The 22496-nt window shown below is 57.1% G+C and overlaps 1 protein-coding gene across 1 annotated transcript in view; it reads right to left on the bottom strand.

Annotated features, from left to right (window-relative positions):
- Nucleotides 1-22496, bottom strand: part of LOC144943545 (basal cell adhesion molecule-like) — a 66397-nt gene that overhangs the window by 7272 nt on the left and 36629 nt on the right. The window contains exons 2-12 of the mRNA XM_078871111.1: nucleotides 11002-11117; nucleotides 8570-8768; nucleotides 8364-8431; nucleotides 7739-7829; nucleotides 6282-6464; nucleotides 5578-5705; nucleotides 4923-5082; nucleotides 4288-4403; nucleotides 1840-1981; nucleotides 1144-1259; nucleotides 814-949 (exon numbers count right to left, since the gene is read on the bottom strand). Of these exons, the coding sequence (XP_078727237.1) occupies nucleotides 814-949; nucleotides 1144-1259; nucleotides 1840-1981; nucleotides 4288-4403; nucleotides 4923-5082; nucleotides 5578-5705; nucleotides 6282-6464; nucleotides 7739-7829; nucleotides 8364-8431; nucleotides 8570-8768; nucleotides 11002-11117 (1455 nt within the window). The remainder of the gene's footprint in view (nucleotides 1-813; nucleotides 950-1143; nucleotides 1260-1839; nucleotides 1982-4287; nucleotides 4404-4922; nucleotides 5083-5577; nucleotides 5706-6281; nucleotides 6465-7738; nucleotides 7830-8363; nucleotides 8432-8569; nucleotides 8769-11001; nucleotides 11118-22496) is intronic.

Genomic DNA, 22496 nt, shown 5'->3' with positions numbered 1-22496 from the left:
GTGGCGCCCCCTGCATTGGGATGTTTGGTAATTTCGATTTATGAGCATTTGGCCTCGGCAAGGAAACCAGAGTACCCAGAGAAACCCACGTGGACGAGCGGATGACACTAAAAACTGAGTACAGATAGACTCAATAACCCAACGCTGCCCTGCTACCTCCTCAAAGGCCAAGCTGACATCACCTCCACCTGCAGACAGCACCGTGATATGAACCGGAGTTGGACGGACCTTAGAGCCACGTCGTAGCTGTCACATGCGAACGCAAGAGGCCACAGGGAAGCCATCTTGAAACTTGCTGTGATTGTAAGGCCACTGAGCTATATTGCTCTTTTAAGAAGTGACCTGGCCACAAATCATAGCTCAACGAAGTGGCTTATGTGGAAGTTTATAGCAGCCAAATACTCTAAATGCATTTTGACTCTAAATGTGGAGGGAAAGACCAGAGGACTCGGAGAACAATCCATGCGACCACGGGGAGAACATGCAAACTCCAAATACACCGGTGTCAGGGCCGGGATCGAACCCAGGATCTCCTTTCGACTTGTAAAGCGCCCGAATGTCACAAATGCCTCGCAGTGCAGAAGCATAAACGAGGGGGGAAACAGGAGGGAATGGGGGGCGATGGTAGAACTGAGCAAGGAAAGGGAAGGAGAGAAGGAAGCGATCAAGGAGCTCCCTAATTGGCCAAGGAAACTTTGGGAAAAGGAAAGTTTCGAGGAGAGGCCAGAGAGCAATGGGGCGGGGGGGGGGGCTCGGCGGCTAACGAGCGGCGACGGTGACGGTGGCCGTGACGAGAGGGAGCGCGAGCGTCACCCGTGGGGCCGTGCAGCGTCTCCTTGGCGGAGCCGTGCGCGTTGCGAGCCGTGCACGTCGCCATCGCCTGCTGCGTGGCGCCGCGAGGCAGCACCACGGAGCTCCGCAGCTCCCAGGGCTTCACTCGAACCTCCACCTGCGGCACACGGTGGTGGGGCCGGAGACGGGGGGGGTGGCGGTGGTTAGGGTTCAATTGCGAACGAGCGAATAAATCGAGCGTGATATCACGGGCCGGCTCGGAGGTGCGGAGACCACGCGCGTCGGGCGAGGAGGCCGTGCGGGCTGGAGGGTGAAAGAAGTGGGGGCGGCGAGGGAGTGCGGGTAACTCACGGGCGTCTGCGGCACGCTCCACTTGATCTCGGGCAGGGGGTTCCCCGTGGCCGTGCACACCAAGGTCAGCCGCTCGGGCTCCACCAGCACGTCTGAGAGTGTCACCCGCGGCTCCCCTGCACGCGCGCGGCGACACGAACAGCACGTGTCAAGGGTGCAGCCGTGGCACCTCGCCATCGCGGCGACCCCCGCCGCCCGCAGTGCGCGATGACCTCAGCCGAGCGGCGGTGCTGGCATCGGCCGGGTTGCTGATTGGGGTCGATTTGAATGCGGAGGTGACGTCAAGGAGCATAATCCATCATCACACAAACTCCGGTCATCCTCGCAGCGGATTGTTGGCCCATCTAACAAAGACGGTGGTCACCGCATCGCTCGCTTGCAGATGCACTTTTGCTGCCGTCTGAAACGCTCTTCCTTCCGATATTAGGGAAGCCACTGGAGCTTTGCACTTTAAAATCATCTAGATTGAAAACTAATTTCTTTAGAACTGATTTTTGTGGTTGACATTGTCGTCCTTCCCCCGCATCTCTAATTATCACAGTTGGCTAACGTACGGTGCGAAAAAAATCTCAAAGTTCATACATACACACGGAGGTCCGTCCGTCGCGTCACCGAGCACACGCGAGCGAGCACCGCCGCTCCCTCCGAGGAGCAAGGGGCGCGAGGCGGAGAAGCGGACGAGGCGGGGCACCTCACCTTCCACGCTGACGTGGACCAGGCGGCTCACTCTCAGGCCCGGCACGCTGGGCATGGACACCTCGCACGCGTAGGCGCCGCTGCTGCCGAAGGTGACGGCCGACAGCTGCAGCTGGCCGCCCTGGGCGAGGCGCTTCCCGTCCTGTGTGCACAGCGCCAGCGTCACGGGGACCCAAACCCCCTCTGGTGGCGAATGCCACCGCGACCGCCGCTCTCCGCTCGGCGGTCGCGGTGGCGAGTCGCCGGTGACAGACGGGGACAAAAAAAAAAGTCGGCCCAGGCATTTGGAAACGCACCTCGGCCCTAATTGGGCCGTGCGATTCTCATTGGCCCATTTGGCGCCGGGTGGGGGCGGCGAGGGAGTCCGGCCCCAAAGGAAGAATCTTTGGGGCTGCCGAATATGGGGGCTTAATGCCAACTGAGAGCACAAATAAGCAATGAAGTGTATACATTAGAGGTAATCACGTATTATCATAAAAAAATGTTTTACTCTGATCACGCTATTTAGCAATTTCCCCACACAGACCTGGCCCACCGGCCCTTGGAATGGATCGGCCGACTGGACATGTTTGCCCCATGGCCTGCACATAGCTCAATTACAACTCGTCCGGCAGAATTTTTGCTCACCACATATCAACATTGAATTTTAAAGGTAAAGGCCACCACTCTCTCGTCTGTTTCCCCAATTTCATTCCACTTGTGCCAATGGTGCCATGGGCAGGAGAATCCATTCGGATCTCTCAGAGAGGCATGCAGCCACCTGCCTTGGAGAATATCGAGGGCCTCCGTCTCATCAAGTGACCGCTGGTTCACAAAGTAGCGGGCAGCACCTTCCCACCCACGCTGCCACTAAGAGCGACGTTCGTCGTATGAGAGTTAAATAATCATTTACATTTATAAGGCGCCATCTCGCGACACAATAACCACTTTGTGGGGGTTCTGGTTTCTCTTGCGTGTCTGTGAAGCGTACTTAGCACGTAACAGATTTGTGCAATGTTTGACAGAGAGCGAATTTAAGTTCATCAGCGCTCACGTCACGCTAATTATCTCAGCGCAGTGACATCTCGCACGACGAGCATGACACAAATGGGGCGTGTTACCACCGCTGCTCGATTTTGCTTTTCCACTCATCTCCAGCACTGGCTGCGATCTTCCCCGGGGCGTGCGATGGGGGGAGGGGGTGGGAGGCGGCGGGGGTGGTGGGCCGTTCGACAGCCGCCGTTGCGTTCCGTAACAGCGGGTGGGGGCTCTCTGCTCCTGCGACGGAGCAGCCCGAGCACTGAGCTCCACGGCCGGATTGGTGACCGGAGGAATTCCGGGAATGGGGGGGAGGGAGGGGGTGGTTCTACGGACACCACAAGCTCCGGAAGGCGACGTCTCGCGAACAACGCAACAGAATACGGAGCACGGCGAGCAGCACGGCGAGCGTGAGAGCGTCGATGGGGAGGGACGCCGCCGGAGCCGCCGTGCCCAGCAGGCCCACGCTGAGCTCCGGCACCGTCACGAGTCTGGACGTGAGCTCCACCCAGCGGTCAAAACATTGCTCCAAGGCCGATTTGAAGCCGCGTGTTCGTTAGTGATTACTGTTATTCCGCTTGTTTACCCAGGAAAGCCTCTCCGATGCACAAGACACCTTTTCAAGGCGGCGAGATGTTAACTACCTCGCCTGGTTTACGGGAGGTCGTGGGATTGATACCGACCTTGACGCCTGTTGCATATTTGGAGTTTGCATGTCTCTGTCCCGTGGTCACATAGATTTTTTCATCCGATATTTTTCCCTCCACATTAAGAATCAACATCACGCGTTTAGAATATTTGGCTGCTACAAATTTCTACCTAATAAGCCTATTCGTTGAGCTATCATTTGTGGCCAGGTCACTTTCTAAAAAAATCTACATAGCTCAGTGGGGCATTAAGTGGTCAAGTAAAAATAGTTTTAACAAAATAGTTACAAAAGGGTGCTGCATTGCCTTGTTTGGCACGCTCATGTTTAACGAGAGAGTACATCTTACGTGGGAAGAAGCCAACGCTATTCAAAGACGAGCCACAAAAACAAGTTCCCAACCCAATTGCTGCCCTGACATCTCCGGGCCGCATCGCAGTCCAGCGATCCACCAACCCTCGCCTGGATGTTGAACGCTCACGAGCGTGCAACATCCAGCACACGGAGCGAGAGGGAGGCGGCGAGCGCGCCGGTGACCATGCGACGTCCGCGCGTGTGCGCGTGTGTGCGCGTGTGCGCGTGTGTACGTGTGCGCGTGTGTTCGTGTGTTCGTGTGCGTGTGCACGTGTGCACGTGTGCGCGTGTGCATGTGTGCGTGTGCACGTGGGCGCGTGTGCGCATGTGTGCGTGTGTGCGCGTGTGCGTGTGCACGTGTGTGCGTGTGTGTGCGTGTGTGCGTGTGTGCGTGTCCGACCTGCAGCCGGTGCCCGCCCGGGGCTTCTCACCTTGCTCCACGAGATGGAGAGCGGTTTCTCGGAGCGGCCGCCGCACTCCACGGCCAGCGAGGTCCCCGCGGCGACCGTGTGGTTCCCCGCCGGGGTCACCGTCACGTCCTCGATCCCTGGCACACGGCCGCCCCCCCGTCCCAGCCGCACGGATCACGACCCGCAAGCCTCGCCAGCTTATTTGAACAAGTGAGGCCCGCCACTGAGCTATATAGTAGCGTTATTTTCAGAAGCGACCAGGCCGTCACAAATGACAGCTGGACCAAGTGGCTTATCGCGTGGAGATGTTACGGCAGCCGAATGCTCGAAACGCGCGTTTGTTTCTAAATGTGGAGGGAAAACACCGGAGGACGTGGAGGAAAATGCACGCGAGCACGGGGAGAACGTGCAGACTCCAAATGAACAGGCATCAGGGTCGGGATCGAATCCACGACCTACTGCACAACCAGGCGAGGTAGTTAACATCTCGGCACCGTGGCGCACTTGCGCGCACCGAAGCGACACCAACGTTGCCGATCTCGTGAACGGTGAGTCTGGCTCCGCCCGGCGGGCCGTGGAAGCCACCGAGGTGCGGCACCGCTTGCCTAGCGCGCTCCGACTCCCCCCGGCACGGCGGCGTGTCGTGAACCACTCACAGTTGACCTCGACGTAGGTGTCGGCCGTCAGCATTTCGGCCAGCGGCTGGTCGAAGTCGAACGTGGTGCAGCGGTAGAGGCCGCTGTGGTCGCGCGCGACGCCGCTCAGGGTGAACGTGGACTCGGCGCCGATGTGCAGGTCCTCCACGCTGCCGTTCTTCTGCACCGCGTCCACACGACACGACCGCCGCAGCAGCAGCAGCAACAGCGCATCAACCACATCGCTTCGACAAAGACGGCATCAGCCCGCAGCGCGTCCGTGGCCGCGCGTCGACCACAGCACTGTCACTGCAGCGACCGCTGTTTGGCCGCAACGGCGATATTGCATGCATTGCTGCCTTCCGGGAAAAACTTGGCGGGGCCCTCGTGATGAACTCACGAGACTGGGGTCAGACTTTCCTGGGTGAAATAGCGAAATAATAACAACAACAAAAAAATCACGGAACAACCGGCACCACACTTCAACCACAGCACGTCTTATACCAGCTCACACCAACCACACCACACACTTGCTTGGGGGGGGGGGGGGGCTCCCCTTGGCTCGTGAAAAAAAAAAACATTGGTAATCACTGAACTTGTATGTACCTTCACACGTCCCCCCCCCCCTCCCCCTGGGGTGAAAGGCAACGTCAGAGTGGCTGTGAAGGGCCTTTACCTGAACCCTCTGGAAGGTGAACTCGGGCTCCGAGGTGCCGTCCACGGAGCACTTGAGGGTGACCTTGTCGCCCTGTTTGATGGGCGTGAGCGGCGACTCGACGGTCAGGTTGACGTGCTCCGACGGGTCTGGGGATGAAGTCAAAGACAGCAGCGGCCGTTCGCTCCCAGTGAGCTCTCTGTGCGACTAGAAGCCACGCTCGCTGGCGGTCGGTCCCCGTGTTCCAACTTCTACGGAGACGTTGGACAGCGCTTAACCGGATCGGCCCAAGATCACGGGCGAGATGCGGATGACGGACGCGAAAGTGGACAAAGGCTCCCCTACGCGCGACCGCGGCTACGAACTGCAAAGCACGTGTCGCGTAACTCCGCACTGCCCCAAATGCACGCGGAACGCCAGGGTATCTACCATGCGCCAATTCTCAGACAAGGCAAGTGAATGGCTACATCATCTACAACTGAGTCCCTCATAGTTGCTCTAAAAGTAAACTACAACGATTTTTTTTATCTTACCAGGTGTCAGGTTAATTGAACTATATCGCTCTTTTTCAGAAGCGAAAGGAGGGAGCGAGGGTAGGAGGGATGGAGCGAGGGAGTGAGTGAGGGAGGGAGGGAGGGAGGGAGGGAGGGAGGGAGGGAGGGAGGGAGGGAGGGAGGGAGGGCGAAGGGGAGGGAGGGAGTGACCCCCACAGTGCAGGCCCTCACAGGTGAGTAGGATCTGGATATCGTCAGACTTCATGCGGCCGAGCTGCCCCCCCGGCTGGCTGTACTGGACCTCGCAGTGGAACGACGCCTGCTTGTCCTCCATCGTGGGCTTGTAGAAGAGGTGCGCCGTCACCGAGAAGACGCCGCTCGACTCGCGCACCACGTGCTTATCCACGCGCACGTCTGCGGAACACGCACACGCGTGCACGCACACGCACACACGCACACGCGCACACACGCACACGCACACACGCACACGCGCACACGCACACACGCACACGCGTGCACGCACACGCACACACGCACACGCGTGCACGCACACGCGCACACGCACACGCGCACAACCGCGTGTTGACAAGCGTCCGTCCACGAGAGAGGCGGCTGCTCACGTGCCAAAAAGTTCACTCCTCTTTGGAAAAAAAAACTAAACGCGGTCGTCAGTGACACTGCGCTAGATGGAGAACATGAGCATTAGGTGACGTTTCAGGCAATTGGCCATTCTTCATGGCAATTAGGAAAGTGGCAGCTACCCCAAAACCAAATTCAGAAAACGTTAATCACAATAAAATGATAATTTGTAATTTTGTCGACGAAATGAGCGTTCGCACTGAAACCACGATCACGTTTCATTGTTATCGCCAAGTTGGCTTTCACTCGTCTGTGGCCCACGGCTCCTTTTAAAGGCATTTTACAACGCTCCGTGTCCACGTCGGGGGCATTGGCGAGGACCGCTGCGCGTGTCACGGGACGAGACGCCGACGCCGTGACCACGCGCTCGGCTCCCCCTCTGCGATTCGGGATTTCGGCCACCGAGCGCTCCGTGCCGGAGCTGAAACTCAGCTTAGCGCTGAGCGCAGCCTGCGCCGGGGCTGTCGGAGTCATCGGAGCCCGTTACCCGACTCCTGTGAAGCTGCTGAGATGACTCGCCAACAGCTAAGGTGGAGTGAGCCATAGCGACAGTGGGGTCGAGCCACCACTGGGTCTCTTGAGCAGCGTGACTTGTGCAGCAATGCTCTCTGCCACCCCTCCCTTAGCCCCCTCTCACACAGCACAGCATCCTGTGTCTGTGCTGCCCAAACAATCCATCCTGTGTGTGTCCCACCCCGCCACCCCCCCCCCCCCCCCAACGAGGCGACCGAGCACCGCTACGAGTTGAGAGGGAGTTACGGACGCCTCGACGCCACCGCTGCTGCGAGTGTGGTTTGTGTCGTGAGGTCAACACGAGTGGCAATTGTCTCCAGCCGTCCTGGGCCTCCCCCGAGGTACACCTGGTGCGGTGTGAAAACATCGCCACTCGGGAGACAAAAGGCGGCCGGGCGTGGTGCTGGCCGCCCCTCCACGTGTTGCCGTGCCGGCCTTCATTGGCGCTGCTACCCGCTAACAGCACCTGCCCCAAAAGTGTGCAAAGGCTACGCGGGGGATCTTTGTCTTTGTGTGGCGAGGCCTCGCCACCTTACTCTGTGGAGACTTGTTGAGCAGGGCCTGGCTGTCCTTGTACCACGTGAGGTTGGCCTCGGGGTAGCCGCCGCTCGAGATGCACGTGCCGATCTGCAAGGAACGCCAAGCGGGCCGCGTCACGCACTCCGCGAGGAAACGAGGCTGAACGTTGCGCTGGGGGAACGGCCCATCGAGTCCCCACGGGCGTGCGTCGGCTCGCCCGAGAGAGGAAGCGGCGATGAAGCGATGGCAATCAAAGTCGTGGAACAGTGTGTTGGCGCGACAACGCGTCTTTGCCGTGACGCGGCTCTTCCATCAGAGAACACTTTTCGCACAACGCGGAACGCACGGCCCGTTATAACGCCGAATATGTGCCCCTTTAAAACGTGGAACGTGCACACCGTTATAACACGGAACGTGTGCCCCGTTATAACTCAGAACGCGCGCCTCGTTATAACTCAGTTTCTGAGCGGTCGACAACAAACTACTTTCATGCAAACTTCAAATATACAGCAGCAGGCGTCAGGGTCGTGATCGAACCCACGACCTCCTGTACACCAGGCGAGGTGGTCAGCATCTCGCCACCGCGGCGATTAAACACGCCGCAAAAAATGTACCGCTACTACGACGGGCGCACGTATTTACCAGCTGCTTGCCCAAGCCGAGAACAACGGAGGAGGGACTCCTGGTGATCACCAGCTTCTCCGGGAACGCTGCGGAAGAAGGAGAAGGAGGAGAAGGATGAGGAAACGTCCGGGCTCAATCACGGGAGCGGACCGCCTTACAAGCGGGGGGCGCGGCGATGGGCCCCCCACTCCGCCCGCCCGCCCGCCCGCCCCGCGCGATCTCACCGTAGACCTCGAGCTTCGTCTTCAGCTCGCCGTCGTGCGTGACGCACACGAAGGTGGCCCGGTCCTGCAGCAGCACGCCCTGCAGCGTCAGGGCCGTGTCGCCGCCCAGCTCCACGCGGCCCTCGAATGCGGGCGCCGGCCACAGCTGCCCCGTGCCCTCGTCGCGCGTGAACACTGCCGAGCGCCTGCCCGCCCGCTCCTGGCCGACGACAGCGAGTGGGGTGGGGGGTGGCGGGTGGGTGAGCTTTGTCGAAGCGGCATTTTCGCCGTGTTCAAGGTGCGAAGTCTGCTCGACAGGAGTTGTACACCCCTAGCTGCCACTGCTAAATGTATCATTCCGGATGACCGCTGCAAAGTATGGTCTTGAGTTTTGATTATAGTGTGCTGATCTTTAAAGGTGTATTGGATTTTTTTGATTCTGCTACTGATACTCCTGCTATTATGGAGTGACTCGTGTAGCCAACTATGGCTGCAAAGTTTGGTCGTACATGTTATGTATATCGTTTATTGTTAAATTAGAATCACAGTTCCTATGATTACTGTTACATTTTTTTATAGCTTTATTTTGGTGATTTTTAAAAAGTTTTGGTTTAGCCGTGTTTGTTTGTTGTAGTACAGAGTTAGCCTGATAACTTCAATCTACATTGTCTTACGGTTGTCATTGTTTGACTTGCATCCCACTGGGATTTTTGCACGCAGCGTTGAAACACGGTGTTTTTTCTGGAAGACTTTGCTGTTTTTTCCAGGATTTTTCTGTTTGCGCGTAGTCACTTTAAGATGTTTCTTGTTCATGTTTTTGTTTTGTTGCGGTTGCACCCGAGTCAAGAGCCGCATGGCTCACAGGGTTATACCTAATCAATGAAACTGAAAACTGAAGTCAAAGGGAGCAGGGCAACACACATCGCGAATTAATAAAACAAAAATCATTTATCAATTAAACTGCGTCTGCTTAGTTTCTTTGTCCAAACTTAGTTATTATTTAACACAACAGTTTGACAACATGGGACCTTTTTTGCCAGTATTAAAGTATGAAAAACAAGAATAGGCTTTATCCTCTCTGGCAATAATGTAGACATGCAAGGAATCATGTCTACATTAACCACATGCGTGTGGTGAACATACAATCACACATGCTCTGATAATTTTATGTATTGTCTTTGAAACTGATTAGCATACACCAGAGACAGCCTTCTTTAGGGCCTCGTCTCACCAGTGTCAGACCAGAGAACGCCAAAAGGCAAACAGGACCGAGACATTATTATATTATGATATTTGAACATCATACAACCCCTTTTATTGCCAGGAAGGGTAAAATCGATTCTTCTTTTTTCATACTAAAGTTTGACTGTTTTATATTTTGTCACCAAGACATTCCACAGTGACCCCACTCTCCTGCCACATTTAATCGATTATATTTACGTTAAATTACGTTTTAAGTTTTAATGGTTTTTTCCCTTTAAACTGCTGCCCGCGAGGGGGCAGCCAAAGAGCCGCCTGATGTCTACCGTTGGTCTGGAGCTGTGGTTCTTCTTCTTAACCTGAGGTGCACGCTGCACTCCCTGGGAGTGTGAGATGCCCTTCATGGGGCTGCGAGACGTGGCCTTTTGGCGTCCTCTGGTCGATGGCTACAGGGTTTGGTGGTACATGTTGTTCATGTCGTTTATTGTGAAATTTCGGTCACAGTTCCTATGATCACTGTTACATTGCTTATGGATTTATTGTGGTGATTTCGAAAAGTTTTTTGGTTTGGCCATGTTTGTTTGTTGTAGTACGAAGTTAGAATGATGGCCTTAATCTAAGTTGTCTTGTGGTTGTTGTTGTTGTTGTTTGACTTGCATCCCACTGGGATTTTTGCACAGCGTTGGTGTACGGTGCTTTTTTTTCGGAAGACTTTACAGTTTTTTCCTGGATTTTTCTGTTTGCGCAAAGTCACTTTAAGATGTTTTCTTGTTCATGTTTTTGTTTTTTGTTTGTTGCGGTTGCACCCAATTCAAGAGCCGAATGGCTCACAGGGCTTTCCCAAATAAATGAAACTGAAACTAACACCGTTTGAGACTAGGCTCTAAAGAAAGCTGTCTCTGGTGTAGACCAATCAGTTTCAAAGACGATGCATATATTATCAGAGTGTGTTTTTTGCTTGCATTCTGAACACGAGTATTGTGGTCAATGCAGACATAATTCCTTGCAAAAGGTTTCAGTTTGGTGTTTTAACATCTTAACACAGCTGTTTTGTTGCCATGAAAAAAGGGGAAACCCTATTCTCATGTGGATGACATTGGTCGCGAAATCCTCCGCGTTCAACTGGTACACCTCCAGTTCGCCCGGCTCCCCGCTCGCCCGTCCAATCTGGACGAGTGCGGCGAGTTCGGAGGCCTGACATCGAAAGTCGAAGACTGGTCGCGTGGACAGAGAGGAGCGACAGGAGGACTCACCACAAACCACTCGGCGGCCCCGTCGCGCGGCTTGGGCTGCGTTCCCCGCGGGGAGTCGCAGATCATCTGCACCGTCTCCCCCAGCAGCGCCAGGACCATCTCATCACAGCTCACTCCTGCGGGACATCGCACCGTGTCACGCGGCGCACATGGGAGACCCCGGCGTAATCGTCACACCCAGAGGACATCGCACCTCGCCGGTGTCTCCTGCAGGCAGCAAGGAGCAGCCAGCAACAGACAGCAGCAGCACTCAAGAGGAATGCGGGGCTGCTGCTGCTGCTGGAAGTGTGGGTCCCAGCCCCGCAGTGTTGAGGGGGGGGGGGGCTGATAGGGGTTGACCCCCACTCCCCTCGGAGCTGTAGGCGCAGTCCTCCCCTTCTAAATTCTTGGGAGTCTGGTGATGTCTCGACCCCACGCGTTACAGTGACTGTAAACAAAGATAAATATTCCCCGTATAGCCTGTAACAGACTGTTGGGGCAAGGGCTGTTAGCGAGCACCTATGAAGGCTGGCACGGCACACGAGAGGGTGGGTGGCCAACACCACGCCCGGCCGCCTTTGTCTCCCCAGTGGTGATGTTTACACACACCACCAGGTACTCATTTGAGGCTGAGTCGACGTAGGGGAAGCCAATGACCGATTCATATAATCGTCACTGGTGTTGAACGTGAGCGGGAATGGGGTCGCCGGGTTCGTAGCGCGGCAGGCTAACCGCTACACGACCGCTTCCCAGGGTGATGACTGCTCGCACGCACACACACTGCGGCAAAAGCGACAACGCCGTCTCCCGTGCGGCTCCATGCTTTCACTTCACCTCGTGGTCAAGTGAAGGAGGGGAACCGAGCGATCATTTGATGTGCACGCTGCCCACACGCTCGTTGGAGGGAGGGGTGCTGGTCCCATGTCCTCGTGCACACAAGGGGGCTGAGAGTCACAGCGAGAATGCGTCATCATCGTCATCATCGCTACTCGTGCACCACGTCTGGACTGATGGGCCAGGGGCTCCTGTCCAGTTTCCACACAGCTATGTATTTGTTACTGGTAGGAACCTCCTGGTTACACCAGTCCACAGGGGATTATTGTGTCCGTCCGTCCGTCGTGCATCCAAAAATGGGAGGGGTGGTGCTGGGTAGAGAGGGGAGGGTGGGGAGGGGCTGGGTGGGGAGGGTGGGGAGGGGAGGGTGGGGAGGGGCTGGGTGGGGAGGGTGGGGCTGGGTGGGGGGTGGGTGGGGAGGGGCTGGTCACCCCGTGGTGCCCTTATAAAACTCAACGTTTAACCTACTTACGTCGGCTTGTGCCCGCCCTCACAGTCGGGCATATTTGCGGAATACACCACGCCGCCGTTGACCCTGGCCATTGACCGAGCAACCCAACGCTCCTACCAGCTCCCTCCGCAGGAACGTGTTTTAAGATGTGTTGCCCCAAACGTTTCCCCGAATGTCGCCGTGCCCTCTAACCGGGGCACCCCCACCCCGCTCCATTGGCGCTCTCTCCCCGTGGCGCAGCACCGCTACCGCTCGGCTCTGAGCGGCCACACACGCTGTGGGCACAGCCTCGGTCGCCACGGTGGCGAGATGTTAACCACCTCGCCTGGTATACAAGAGGTCGTGAGTTCGTCCCCGACCCTGACGCCTGCTGCTGTATATTTGGAGTTTGTGTGTCTCTCTCTCTCTCATCATCATCACGGTGGCGAGGAGATGTTAACTCCCTCGCCTGGTATGCAGGAGGTCGTGGGTTCGATCCCGACCCTGACGCCTGCTGCTGTATATTTCTCTCCCCGTGCTCTCTCTCTCCGGTTTTCCCCTCCACATTTAGAGTCAACGTCACGCGTTTAGAGTATTCGACTGCTGTACATTTCCACGTAATACGGCAACTCCGTTGAGCTGTCATTTGAAAAAGAGCTACACAGCGCAGTGGTGGGCCTTACCTGGTAAAATGAAAAAAACAATAGTTGGTTAAACAGTTAATAGCTAGTCTCACTGCCTACATCATCGCCGTACTGTGTTTATTCTCAAATACTTACACGTTCATTATTATTTTAAAGCGTTTACAATTTGTGCGGGGGGGGGGGGGTTTGTCGTGCTTAATCCTGATTAAAGTCACAGTGCCACCTACGGCGTCCTTTTTGTCACCGAGGTCACGCGACAGAGGTCAAGCGACAGGGGTCACGCGACAGAGGTCACGGGTTCCACGGGGGGGCGGCAGAGGACCGACTGCGCAGAAGCCGCGCGTCTGCTCCTCGCTGGCTCCACCCTCGGTCCACTGCTGCTCCACCCCCCCCTCCTCCTCTAGACGAACAGGGCCACATTCTTCTTCTGAGCGCGGGTCACGGTGGGGGCTGGGTGGAGGTAGGTGTGTGTGGGGGGGTCGTTGGTGGGCTGGGTGGAGGTAGGTGTGTGTGGGGGGGAGTCGTTGCTGGGCTGGGTGGAGGTAGGTGTGTGTGGGGGGGAGTCGTTGGTGGGCTGGGTGGGGGTAGGTGTGTGTGGGGGGGGAGTCGTTGGTGGGCTGGGTGGGGGTAGGTGTGTTTATTGGGGGGGAGTCGTTGGTGGGCTGGGTGGGGGTAGGTGTGTTTATTGGGGGGGAGTCGTTGGTGGGCTGGGTGGGGGTAGGTGTGTGTGTGGGGTGGTCGTTGGTGGGGATGGGTGGGGGTAGGTGTGTGTGTAGAGAGTCGTTGTTAGGGCTGGGTGGGGGTAGGTGTGTGGGGGGGGGGGGTCGTTGTTAGGGCTGGGTGGGGGTAGGTGTATGTGGGGGGGAGTCGTTGGTGGGCTGGGTGGGGGTAGGTGTGTGTGGGGGGGTCGTTGGTGGGGATGGGTGGGGGTAGGTGTGTGTGGGGGTTAGTCGTTGTTAGGGCTGGGTGGGGGTAGGTGTGCGTGGGGGGGGAGTCGTTGGTGGGCTGGGTGGGGGTAGGTGTGTGTGTGTGGGGAGTCATTGGTAGGGCTGGGTGTGGGTAGGTGTGTGTGGGGGGGGTCGTTGTTTGGGCTGGGTGGAGGGAGGGGGGAGGTGGAGTGGATTTCGGGAGGAGCGCAGGCGAGGGAGAGATCCGCTGGAGCGCATGAGGCTGACGCGCGGATTTGGCGCGGCCACAATGGGGCCCATTGAGACGCCACGCGCACCGCGTTCATTGTGCTCACATCCACGCCCCACGCCCCACGCTCCCAACTTGCCCACTCGCTGGCTGGCAGGCGGCGGCACAGTCCCCGGACAGGCCTCGCTCGCCACACAACATCATAGCGGCTACATTTAGACTGAAAACTGTCGTGACTGCAGGAATTCATACTCTTGGTTCTATCGGTAAAGTCACGTAGATAGAAAACTAAAATAATAAAAGCAAAAAACCCACGACGTTTCGATCGCAACACGAGCGGTCTTCATGCGATCGAAACGTCGTGGGTTTTTTGCCTGTATTTTTATTTTATTTTTATTCTTTTTATTTTCTATCTACGTGACTTTACCGACAGAACCAAGACTATCATATCAGCTGCTGCTCCGCGGCTATGCCGTGCATCCTTCCGCCAAAATACGCGTGGACGCCGAGGTTATTTTGCTGATAACGATGCCTCTCTCGCTCTCCGTGTGCAGGCAGTCACTTGTCATTGCGATGCTCAGATGCTCAAATGTGCGTTGGGCAACCAACGCCTCGTGCTCCAAGTCTCTCTCGGACGGCTGCTGTGGGGTAAGGAAGCCACCACGGAACGACGAGTGGCATCGCCGCAGGGGAGCCCGTGCCTGGTGGTGCAGTGCCAACCGGGCAAACCCCCCAGCGTCGTCCCTGATTGTGGCGGCGCTCAGAGCAGGCGTGTGTACATTCCACGTTCCTGTGGAGGCGGAGGAATCTCACCCCATGAGGAGTCGCTCGCTCGTCACATTCCGGAGGTGAATGTTGACGAGTGAAAACCCGGGGAAACGCACCCGCGCCTTGACGTTTCAAAGCGAATTGTTGCTGCACGAATGTTGATTCGAAGCTTTCGTGAAGAGTCTGTTGCTGCACGTTGAACATTTCAATGACGTCGACGGGCGAGTTGACTCGCTGAGGAATCTGTACGCGTGGTTTTGGGGAGTCGTGAGCCCCCCCCCCCCGGGATCTCCTTACACCCCACCCCCCCCCCCGGAGCGGCGTGGCTATCGGGGCTGGTGGCACGGCGAGGCACCGCGCCGCGTCGCTCGCGTGTTGATTTACAGCGCGGCGTCTCTCGGCGCCGTGCGGCAGGGAAGGCGATTGCCGCGCGCGCGACTCTGCAAGTCAATTGTCCGACGATCCGGAAGCGGGTGCCGTTCGCTGCGCTATCACTCGCCGCCTCTTCCGAGTCGGAATCTTTATCAGTACCGGAGCAATCCCGATGAGCTGTGAAGCGCTTTACTCGCGCCTGACACGGGAATTCTGTCGGCATGGCCCCCCCCCCCCCCCCCCCACTTCCACCGCCTCCCACCGCTGAGTGACCACCACGGGGCCAGCGCCGAGTGCGTGCGATGAGCGCGGTGCCAGGCGCGGTGCACCAACGACGTTCGGGCAATCTCACAACCAAACGACCTCACAGCGAAACAGCCTCATAGAGCTCAACCCTCACAGTCTGACACCCTCACAGCCTGACACCCTCACAGCCTGACACCCTCACAGCCTGATACCCTCACAGCCTGACACCCTCACAGCCTGATACTCTCACAGCCTGACACCCTCACAGTCTGACCCCTCACAGCCTGACACCCTCACAGCCTGATACCCTCACAGCCTGACACCCTCACAGCCTGACACCCTCACAGCCTGATACTCTCACAGCCTGACACCCTCACAGTCTGACCCCTCACAGCCTGACACCCTCACAGCCTGATACCTTCACAGCCTGACACCCTCACAGCCTGACACCCTCACAGCCTGATACTCTCACAGCCTGACACCCTCACAGTCTGACCCCTCACAGCCTGACACCCTCACAGCCTGACCCCTCACAGCCTGATACTCTCACAGCCTGATACCCTCACAGCCTGATACCCTCACAGCCTGATACCCTCACAGCCTGACACCCTCACAGCCTGATACCCTCACAGCCTGACACCCTCACAGCCTGACACCCTCACAGCCTGATACCCTCACAGCCTGACACCCTCACAGCCTGACACCCTCACAGCCTGACACCCTCACAGTCTGATACCCTCACAGCCTGACACCCTCACAGCCTGATACCCTCACAGCCTGACACCCTCACAGCCTGATACCCTCACAGCCTGACACCCTCACAGCCTGACACCCTCACAGCCTGATACCCTCACAGCCTGACACCCTCACAGCCTGACACCCTCACAGCCTGATACCCTCACAGCCTGACACCCTCACAGCCTGACACCCTCACAGCCTGACACCCTCACAGTCTGATACCCTCACAGCCTGACACCCTCACAGCCTGACACCCTCACAACCTGATACCCTCACAGCCTGACACCCTCACAGCCTGACACCCTCACAGCCTGACACCCTCACAGCCTGACACCCTCACAGCCTGATACTCTCACAGCCTGATACTCTCACAGCCTGATACTCTCACAGTCTGACACCCTCACAGCCTGATACCCTCACAGCCTGACACCCTCACAGTCTGACACCTTCACAGTCTGACACCCTCACAGCCTGACACCCTCACAGCCTGATACCCTCACAGCCTGACACCCTCACAGCCTGATACCCTCACAGCCTGACACCCTCACAGCCTGACACCCTCACAGCCTGATACTCTCACAGCCTGACACCCTCACAGCCTGACACCCTCACAGCCTGACACCCTCACAGTCTGATACCCTCACAGCCTGACACCCTCACAGCCTGACACCCTCACAACCTGATACCCTCACAGCCTGACACCCTCACAGCCTGACACCCTCACAGCCTGACACCCTCACAGCCTGACACCCTCACAGCCTGATACTCTCACAGCCTGATACTCTCACAGCCTGATACTCTCACAGCCTGATACTCTCACAGTCTGACACCCTCACAGCCTGATACCCTCACAGCCTGACACCCTCACAGTCTGACACCTTCACAGTCTGACACCCTCACAGCCTGACACCCTCACAGCCTGATACCCTCACAGCCTGACACCCTCACAGCCTGATACCCTCACAGCCTGACACCCTCACAGCCTGACACCCTCACAGCCTGATACTCTCACAGCCTGACACCCTCACAGCCTGATACCCTCACAGCCTGACACCCTCACAGCCTGATACCCTCACAGCCTGACACCCTCACAGCCTGACACCCTCACAGCCTGATACTCTCACAGCCTGACACCCTCACAGCCTGATACCCTCACAGCCTGACACCCTCACAGCCTGATACCCTCACAGCCTGACACCCTCACAGCCTGATACCCTCACAGCCTGATACCCTCACAGCCTGATACTCTCACAGCCTGATACTCTCACAGCCTGATACCCTCACAGCCTGACACCCTCACAGCCTGATACTCTCACAGCCTGATACCCTCACAGCCTGATACTCTCACAGCCTGATACTCTCACAGTCTGACACCCTCACAGCCTGATACCCTCACAGCCTGATACTCTCACAGCCTGATACCCTCACAGCCTGACACCCTCACAGTCTGACACCCTCACAGTCTGACACCCTCACAGTCTGACACCCTCACAGTCTGACACCCTCACAGTCTGATACTCTCACAGCCTGACACCCTCACAGTCTGATACCCTCACAGCCTGATACTCTCACAGTCTGACACCCTCACAGTCTGATACCCTCACAGCCTGATACCCTCACAGCCTGACACCCTCACAGTCTGATACTCTCACAGCCTGACACCCTCACAGTCTGACACCCTCACAGTCTGACACCCTCACAGTCTGATACTCTCACAGCCTGATACTCTCACAGTCTGACACCCTCACAGTCTGACACCCTCACAGTCTGATACTCTCACAGCCTGATACTCTCACAGTCTGACACCCTCACAGTCTGACACCCTCACAGTCTGACACCCTCACAGTCTGATACTCTCACAGCCTGATACTCTCACAGTCTGACACCCTCACAGTCTGACACCCTCACAGTCTGATACTCTCACAGCCTGATACTCTCACAGTCTGACACCCTCACAGTCTGACACCCTCACAGTCTGACACCCTCACAGTCTGATACTCTCACAGCCTGATACTCTCACAGTCTGACACCCTCACAGTCTGACACCCTCACAGTCTGATACTCTCACAGCCTGATACTCTCACAGTCTGACACCTTCACAGCCTGACCCCTCACAGTCTGACACCCTCACAGTCTGATACCCTCACAGCCTGATACCCTCACAGCCTGACACCCTCACAGTCTGATACTCTCACAGCCTGACACCCTGACAGTCTGACACCCTCACAGTCTGACACCCTCACAGTCTGATACTCTCACAGCCTGATACTCTCACAGTCTGACACCCTCACAGTCTGACACCCTCACAGTCTGATACTCTCACAGCCTGATACTCTCACAGTCTGACACCCTCACAGTCTGACACCCTCACAGTCTGACACCCTCACAGTCTGATACTCTCACAGCCTGATACTCTCACAGTCTGACACCCTCACAGTCTGACACCCTCACAGTCTGATACTCTCACAGCCTGATACTCTCACAGTCTGACACCCTCACAGTCTGACACCCTCACAGTCTGATACTCTCACAGCCTGATACTCTCACAGCCTGACACCCTCACAGTCTGACACCCTCACAGTCTGACACCTTCACAGCCTGATACTCTCACAGCCTGATACTCTCACAGCCTGACACCCTCACAGCCTGATACCCTCACAGCCTGATACCCTCACAGCCTGATACTCTCACAGTCTGACACCTTCACAGCCTGATACTCTCACAGCCTGATACTCTCACAGCCTGACACCCTCACAGTATGACACCTTCACAGCCTGACCCCTCACAGTCTGACACCCTCACAGTCTGACACCTTCACAGCCTGACCCTTCACAGTCTGACACCCTCACAGTCTGATACCCTGACAGTCTGACCCCTGACAGCCTGACCCCTCACGGCCTGACCCCCTGACAGCCTACAGCCTGATGTCTGTAGGCTGTACACCAGACAGTAAGATGAGAGCCGCCCCACCCTGCACATTCCTGCGAGTGACCTCTGACGTGTGGACATCGCAGTGTCAGTGTGTCAGTGTGTCTGTGTGTCTGTGTGTGTGTGTCTGTGTGTCTGTGTGTGTGTGATCAGTGCGAGAGCCCACGTACGATCACAGCCCAGAGAACAAGAAGGAACGACCCCCATTGTGAGCTCTAGAGCGTCAATGTCGACAGAGGCTGCCACCCGGCCCCTCCACTTTGCTCTGCGCAAATAGACAGGAGCCCCCCCCCCCCCAGTGGCCGCGTGCTTTGTCGACGCCGTCAACTCAGGAGGACAACCTTGGCTCGGAATTGAAATCACCGCTCATTAAAACGCAGTTAATCAGCCTGGACCCCGTGCCAGGGGAGAGATTGACCCGCATTTTTTACTTCAAAATCCGCGAGCGGAATTTCTACACGCAGCCCCCCCCCCCAAAATCCCTGCACCGCCGCCGCTGCACTGTGCTAATAGATACGGAGCGTTGCACAAGCAGGGCTTCATTTGAGACGGGGTCTGGCTTGGGTTCGGAAACCCCACGAAATGTGTCCACACCGGCATGCCGCTTGCCTCCTCTCGCCGTGGATATTGCTTCGAGTCGCGTTGCCCACTCAGCTCTGCCACCAGGTCTAGCTACCCTGCCACCTGGACAATATTCAGTGGGAGATTAAGCCTAAGGGGGTGGGAGGGGGGGTACATCTCTACCTTGTCTGCCCACGTGTTTTCAATGTCCTCAGGAGGAGTCGTATCTGGTCAGAGGAGCAAAGAGTGCGATTTCTGCTGACGCCATGCGGGAAGGCCACCGTGGGCCCTGAATGGCACACTTGTTATTTATAAAGCTATTTGTTTTTTCACTGAGCTACGTAGCTCTTTTTCATAAGCGACCTGGCTATCACAAATGATAGCTCAACGAAATGGGCTTATCATGCGGAAATGTAGAGCAGCCAAAATACTCTAAACGTCTGTTGATTATAAATGTGTAGGGAAACCCTCGGAGGACCTGTAGAAACATCCACGCGGCGACGGGGAGAGGGAGACGCGCAAACTCTAAACTTGCCGTCGTCAGGGTCGGGATCGAACCCACAACTCCCTGTATACCGGGCGACGTAGTTAACATCCCACCACCGTGGCACTTAACCAGCCACTGCAATTAGCAAGTCCATAGCAGTTAACGAGCTACTGCAATTAGAAAAGTTAACGAGCCGTGCCGCCGCCTCGTCAAGCCCGCGTCCACCGACCGCCCACGAGGGAGACACTCGCACCAAATCTGACTGACAGAATATTTGCAGAATTCCATTCCCGGCATCGCTGGCCCTTTGCCAGCGAATCTCTCGTCCGGCCAAAGCGCGGTGTGACACAAGACCCCCTGCCCGCCCACCCCACCGCCACCGACTCGCCGCAGCGACACGATCCGGAGTCAGCCTTTACCAATTAACGCAGGGGATCTGGTTTCGGAGAATGCGCGGGCGTTTCGCAATATGCCCCCCCCCCTTCTTCTTCCCCCTTCCGCCGCTCAGCGAGATATGCGCCATGCGCATCCCCTTCGCAACTTTTCCCCTCCATCAGCGCTGGCACCGGGAGGTGTCGGGGCGCAAGGCGCGCGAGACGCAGGGGGGCACGAGGGGGCCGAGGGGGCCGCGTGGGGGCTTCGCGGCGCGGCAGCCGCTGCCGTTTTGGCAACGCGAGCTCGCGGGTGGCGTAGTGGATAAATGAAAGACACGCGCGCCATATATATAGAGAGAGGGGAGAGGGGGGCTGGGGACGTACAGTACAGTTGCACGTGGCCGCAAGTCGTCGTCCGTGCCAGAGGCACTCGCTTTCACCCTGCTAGGAGGAGAAAGGGCTCCAACCTGTTCATTTGTTTTATCTGGGGGGGGGTGGGGGGGTGGGGTGCCCCTTTGAGTGCGGAACAGCACCGCCACCCCCACCAGAAGGCAATTCCCCTATAAACCTCACAAATAAAGAACAGCCTTTTTGTATCCACATCGTAAAACTCAACTCAACTTTATGACTGCCCTTCGTTCCAATGAAACAAAAAAAACACATAATCGCCCGTTACCGCAGCGAGGGAATGGCAAGGTCTAACCCAGACATGATACAATAAGCAAACTCAACAGGAGACCACGTGCGCGCACACGCATGCAGTCATCGTTAAGCCGCGCGGGATGCGATATCGATGAAGCTTTGATCGCACTGCGAGAGCGACGGTCTGAAGAGGCCGCCACTGCCTCCCGACCATGTACGGCGATCGCGCTCGCCAGGGACCGCGCGTGCCACGCGAACGCGGGGGGCCCCCTTCGGTTAGAAATTGATGTATCTGCTCGCATTCCTGGCGACTGAAGCACGCTCCTCCGCGGGTCGCACCCCGCCCGTCTGGTGTCGCGCGGTTCAGCGAGCAGCAGGGGCGCGAGCACGGGCGCAGGCTCGCTGCTCTAATTAAAGGTCGTACATCACTGGGGAACATTCACCGTCGGAAACTGAGAGCGACATGCCACGGTGAACTAAGGGTGCTCAGCAGTTCGTCTGCGCCACGTGGTTCAGCTGTCCCAGGCGCCAACGTGCGGTGACCTCTATCCATCAGTGCACACAACGACGGCGACGACGATGATGATGATACTAATAATAGACGTGACGATGGGGTCACCAAGGGTCACCAAAGATTAGCCAGCAAAAACAACAAACTACTGCTGATCTTGCAGCGACAGTACTGGGCTGTGTGTTAGTGGCGGTGGTGGTGGCGACGGTGGTGGCACTGGTGGCGCAGGAAGTGGCAGTGGTGATGGTGGTGATGGTGGTGATGGTGGTGATGGTGGTGGTGGTGGCAGTGGTGATGGTGTTCATGGTGGTGATGGTGGTGATGGTGGTGGTAGTGATCGTGGCGGTGGCTGAGGTGGTGGCGGTGGTGGTGGCAGTGGCGATGGTGGTGTTCATGGTGGTGGCGGTGGTGATGGTGGTGGTGGCAATGGTGATGGTGGTGGCAGTGGTGATGGTGGTGTTCGTGGTGGTGGCGGTGGTGATGGTGGTGGTGGCAGTGGTGATGGTGGTGGCGGTGGTTATGGCGGTGTTCAGGGTGGTGGCGGTGGTGGTAGCAGTGGTGATGGTGGTGTTCATGGTGGTGGCGGTGGTGATGGTGGTGGTGGCAGTGGTGATGGTGGTGTTCGTGGTGGTGGCGGTGGTGATGGTGGTGGTGGCAGTGGTGATGGTGGTGGCGGTGGTTATGGCGGTGTTCAGGGTGGTGGCGGTGGTGGTGGCAGTGGTGATGGTGGTGTTCATGGTGGTGGTGGTGGCGGTGGTGGTGGCAGTGGTGGTGGCGGTGGTGGTGGCAGTGGTGATGGTGGTGTTCATGGTGGTGACGGTGGTGGCAGTGGTGATGGTGGTGT

Source organism: Lampetra fluviatilis, chromosome 31 (assembly GCF_964198595.1).
Source record: "Lampetra fluviatilis chromosome 31, kcLamFluv1.1, whole genome shotgun sequence".
In the NCBI taxonomy this organism is placed as follows: domain Eukaryota; kingdom Metazoa; phylum Chordata; class Hyperoartia; order Petromyzontiformes; family Petromyzontidae; genus Lampetra; species Lampetra fluviatilis.
This window is presented reverse-complemented; position numbering and strand designations above follow the sequence as displayed.